General features: G+C 36.3%; 1 protein-coding gene across 1 annotated transcript; it reads right to left on the bottom strand.

Annotated features, from left to right (window-relative positions):
- Positions 1–1960: 1960 nt before the first annotated feature.
- Positions 1961–4177, bottom strand: LOC145499380 (uncharacterized). Its single transcript, XM_081478899.1, has 4 exons — positions 4154–4177; positions 3548–3740; positions 3227–3342; positions 1961–2298 (listed from the first exon to the last, which is right to left on the bottom strand). The coding sequence occupies exons 1-4, from the start codon at positions 4175–4177 to the stop codon at positions 2113–2115; spliced, it is 519 nt and encodes a 172-aa protein (XP_081335025.1). The 3' UTR covers positions 1961–2112.
- Positions 4178–4730: the final 553 nt, after the last annotated feature.

Here is a 4730-nt window from a genome sequence, read left to right on the forward strand (position 1 = left end):
TGTGTAGAGTCAACGAATAATTTTTGCCGATCTCAAGTGAAGCGAAAGAAAGGCGATCACTGGTCATCGCTATGTTAAACGACACACGGGCAAATACACTTTTCAAATTCTCCAGTCTTATCCTAAGGTTCACACAGGTCAAACGAAATATATTTACATATATCCAGCGTATTGGCTCCAAGAAGTAACACTGTTTCGCTGTTTCATGTTTCCTGAATTAACCTCACGGCACCTTGCTCGCTATATAAAACGGTGTTTTATTTACCATTTTGCAAAATATAATTCTTGAGTAAGGAACCGCGTTTAGGCATCTGTCTAAATATAAACTTACATAAACCTGATGCAAATGAAAAATAAGTGCAGGCCTACTCAAAAAAACTGTAAATCATTTTACATTGCTATAAATCAAATGCAAGTCTGTGTGACAGAAACACTTTTTAACATCCAAACAGTACGGCATAAAGACGAAAATAAATTACCTCCAAATACAAAGATTCAAGAGACTGATCGACTGGTTTCACTTCGATTCGGTACGAGACGTTTTAAATGTGCGAACCGTCGAAAAGTTAGAGCTCCATTCGGCTGCCGAATTTCTTTGTAAACGAAACTCAGTCAGCTCGAGGTTTTCAAACCCACAGAGTTTGCGGCAATCAAACACTCTGCCACCCTCCCGCCCAACAGATTTTTTTACCACCCAGATTCTGGGTGGTCAGGTGACCAGCCGCAACTAAGGGTCTTTCTTGCAACGACCAAGGGAGGAAGAGGAGCGAGAGAGCCTAGGAACGAGGTTGCATATCATGTCCAAGGACAAATATCCGAGCATATTTTCGCGCCAAATCTGATTGCACTCTTATTAGTAGAATTTTACTTGTAGGTAAATATTCTGTATATGGTGATGATTTTATAGTTTTGGCAGAAAACATGTTCGCATGTTCGTTCACATGGACGTTGAACTGTGTAACAAGTTCACGGAAATAAATCAACAGTGCTAAACAACCACGAGGGAAGTTTACCCCGCTTCCTCTTTTGACAGAGTAATTTTACTTCTTACCCACCCTCCTTAGTAAGTAATTTTTCACTATGTATCCTCCCAGCCGGCCAAATTATTGTAGCACTGGCAAGAATTATAAATTAAAAAATCATAAACACTACTAAATAATACGCATGTTGATTTTATTAAACAATTTTGTTCCAAACAAAAACTAAGGAGTTAACGGAGAAGTAAACTCGTCAAAATCTATGCTCATAAAGACCGGGTATCCAAACCTCCCCCAGGACTGTGATTTTCTTTGTTTAACTTGATGAATTATCAATAAGTTTGATGACCTATTTTCTCAAAACGATATTATGAATCTGATTACTATGAACTTTTGCTTCAAGCTTATATTAATTTATTTATCTTTAACAATTATTCGCCGAAGTTTTAATACAATTACTCAGGTGACTATAGAAATACCTAAGTAAAGGATCGATCGAAAAATGTTAAATTTTATTTCTTATTGTCATGCGTCAACGAACAACTACAGGTACAGATCCCATAGTTTAATACATCATATTGTCAAAACGGCAAGTGTTTTTCGCCCATTTTAAAACGTCCGGCCTCTAAGAAAAAGCAAAAGGGAGGCTAAAATTGTCTCAAAGTCAGTGGTAAATTCGGTTTGTTGTTGAAACCATCCTGTCAGATAAATAAAGTAAATAACTGAAGAGTCGTGAAAATTTAATAGTTGCTTTGATTTACTCGTGTATATCGACATAAGCGACATTTTCAAGTAAATTTAAAAAGGTTTCTATGTTATATTTAGCACAATTTTCACATCTTACCTTTGAAAAGTGTCAGTCCAAACTTTCAGCTGTATTTTTGGTGTTTCTCGGAATAGCATTTTCTTTCCTTATCTTAATTTCTTTTTCAGAGACATTGAGAAAGCGCGAGGCGGCCATTTTGAAAATTAGAGGAGGGGGTGAAAGTATAGCGGAATATGACGCCATTCTCGACCAATGAGAGCGCGAGAATTTCTATAATCATCTGAGTAATTATACTTATTATATTTATTTATTCTCTGATTCATTGATTCAATGAGCGATCGGTCGTGACCGATCGTTTGATTAATTGATTCATGATCTCCACCTAAATTTACAGCGCCTATCACCGATGTTAGCGCAGATTAGAGACAATCTCTCATCAGTGCAGTTCTTACTTACTCCAAGGTACAAATTAGTGTTCTTATAATATCTATAAGGTGGTTGCCTTTCTTCATCAAACAAGAACGCATCAGCAGTTGAAGAGTTACATCGCTCATTCTGCGAAAGAAAACAAAAACTCAATAAACATTTCGCTCAGACAAAATTCTCATTTTATTTAGCTAAACATACGTTTACTTGTTGGCAACTAGAGCCTATGGTGGTCTTTTGTTGTTGCCAACGAATATTGTCATTTATTATAAAGACACGGGTGTTTTACTGGAAAAAGCACCAATCATAAAATTCATACCCACTACACCCGGAACCCGAGTGACGTATTTTCCATGTTCTCACTATATTTTACTGCTCGAAAATAAAATTGTTATCTTCCCGCCGCTGTGGAATTATTCCAAAAGTGCGCGTTGGATATAAAATGATCGAAAGCCAACGAGGCTCGTCGCCGAAATGACTAAAATCCTCTTATATCCAACAAGCGCGAGTGGAATAATTGTTTCATTAAAAGCGCCCCTAAAATATAGAAAACTAAACTAAAATGAAAATAAAAACGCCCCAAAATTAAAAATACTTATGCGTAGGCTTATCACACTGATATTTGTACCGTATGGTATAATTACTCATATTCCATGATGGCTAAGTCAATGAAAGTGCTTGAGTTGCATTATCCAATGATCCAGTTTTAAATAATATCATATATAGACTTCTGATATTTCACAGCTGATATTTGTGCAATGTTTCAGCCAAATTGACTTTTCTTGAACACTGTTGTTTAGTTTCATAGATCGCTCGCACCAAAATAACGGCAAAATCGAAACGGTTTCGTTTGAGCGAAGAACGTCCACAAACTCAGGAATTTCAGATTAGTTGGAAAGAAAGACACTGTTCAAACTTCAACTTTGTAGTGGATGTCCAATAAATTTAGTCGTGTTACCTGACGTTCCAGTACGGAACTCATTAGAACTATAATATCAGAAAAAATTGTACATAAAATACACTTGCCAATAGACGCTTATAGATAGTTTTAACTTACCATAAAAGTGACTGTCCTCCTGTCAGTGACCTTCAGCGCGTAGTAGTGTGTGTTACCGCCTTGTTTATTAGTGTATTGGATGCATTTCTTTCCTCTGGTATCCTCAATCGTAAATTCTTTGAAATATAAAATACACTATCAAGGAAACCTCTGAAATCAATTTCAGTTAAAATTATAATTAAACAAGACTCAATAGCACGCAATCAAAAAAGGCAGCTCAGCTGCATCACTGAGAAAGCAATAATCTCCTTAAATTTGGGACCTTAAGTAATAACATTATAGTATACACTGTGGCGTAATGTAGTTTTGACTGAGACTTACTAGTTGTTAAGCTCTTTGTAGATGTACCATCGCATTTTGCCTGGGTTGCACCTCCAACAAAGTGAATCTGTAAAAGATTACCAACTTGACAGTGGCCTTCTTTTCTTAAAAATGACTGAAGGCTGATAGCTGTTGCAGGTCTCCGTCTGTTTGGCCTGACTTCCACAGGGACCAGTAAACACATAACTGCAGCCTGTATATGTCCAATTATAGCATGGTCATTCATTGATTAATACATCAATAAATGTCGTTTGTTAAAATTGAACACGAATTATAGAACTTTGATGTGCTCGTCATAATATTTTTTTGTCTCGCAGTCCTTTGAAATACGCTCTTGAACGTCCGAAAACTCTATCCGAAACTACCCTTCGAAAACCCGCGTTTCAATCTGGCATTTCAATTCCTGCAAGCAGCAAACATTGTACAGGGCACACCGTATATTTAAAGTTCTGAACGTTTACATGCCCTAATAGATCATTAAAAGGACGCTTAACAAAAAAGAGAGAACCTTAACGAGGGCAAAACACAAAACATAAGACCTTTTAAATTTAAACTTTCAGAATCATAAAATCTAAGATTGTGGTAACGTTAGTCAATATTCCTTACTAAAAGAGTATATATGAAATCCATTTAGCCTGATCTATGTCCAGTGATTTCTTTCAGATGAATAACTATAAAATGTTTCAGAGCTACGGCTTTCTTTTATACCATGGTTCATTTAATTTTATTTGCACTATATAATTCATAAAAAATGAATGGAATTTGTTCGATAGCGGACCTGATTCTAAAAGCATCACGTAATGATGTTGGGCATTTTTCTTTCAGCTATGGTCAGTTGAAATCAGGTTGTTCATATAACCGGTATTTCAAGGGGAGCAGTTAAGTTTCGATGGAAGTTTTAAGAACAAACAAACTTCCGCTGAGGTAGATCGTATTAAGAAGCAATATAAGATCGATTAATCGGTTCAATTAGCTAAACACCCAACAATTTGCATGGAAAACATTGAGATCTAAAGGGACCAAAATTGTTTAAATCGACTGATTTTCTTTCACGTCGACCCCCGTCACCCGCTTCTACCACGGATGGTTTGATAAGTACTGTATCTCTCAAGGAAGTAGGAACATCTTATTTACATTTCCTTGATATTGACTTTTTTACTATTTCGTCATTCCGTTTTATTGC

The sequence above is a fragment of the Orbicella franksi genome, chromosome 10, assembly GCF_964199315.1.
Source record: "Orbicella franksi chromosome 10, jaOrbFran1.1, whole genome shotgun sequence".
NCBI classification, from domain to species: Eukaryota; Metazoa; Cnidaria; class Anthozoa; order Scleractinia; family Merulinidae; genus Orbicella; species Orbicella franksi.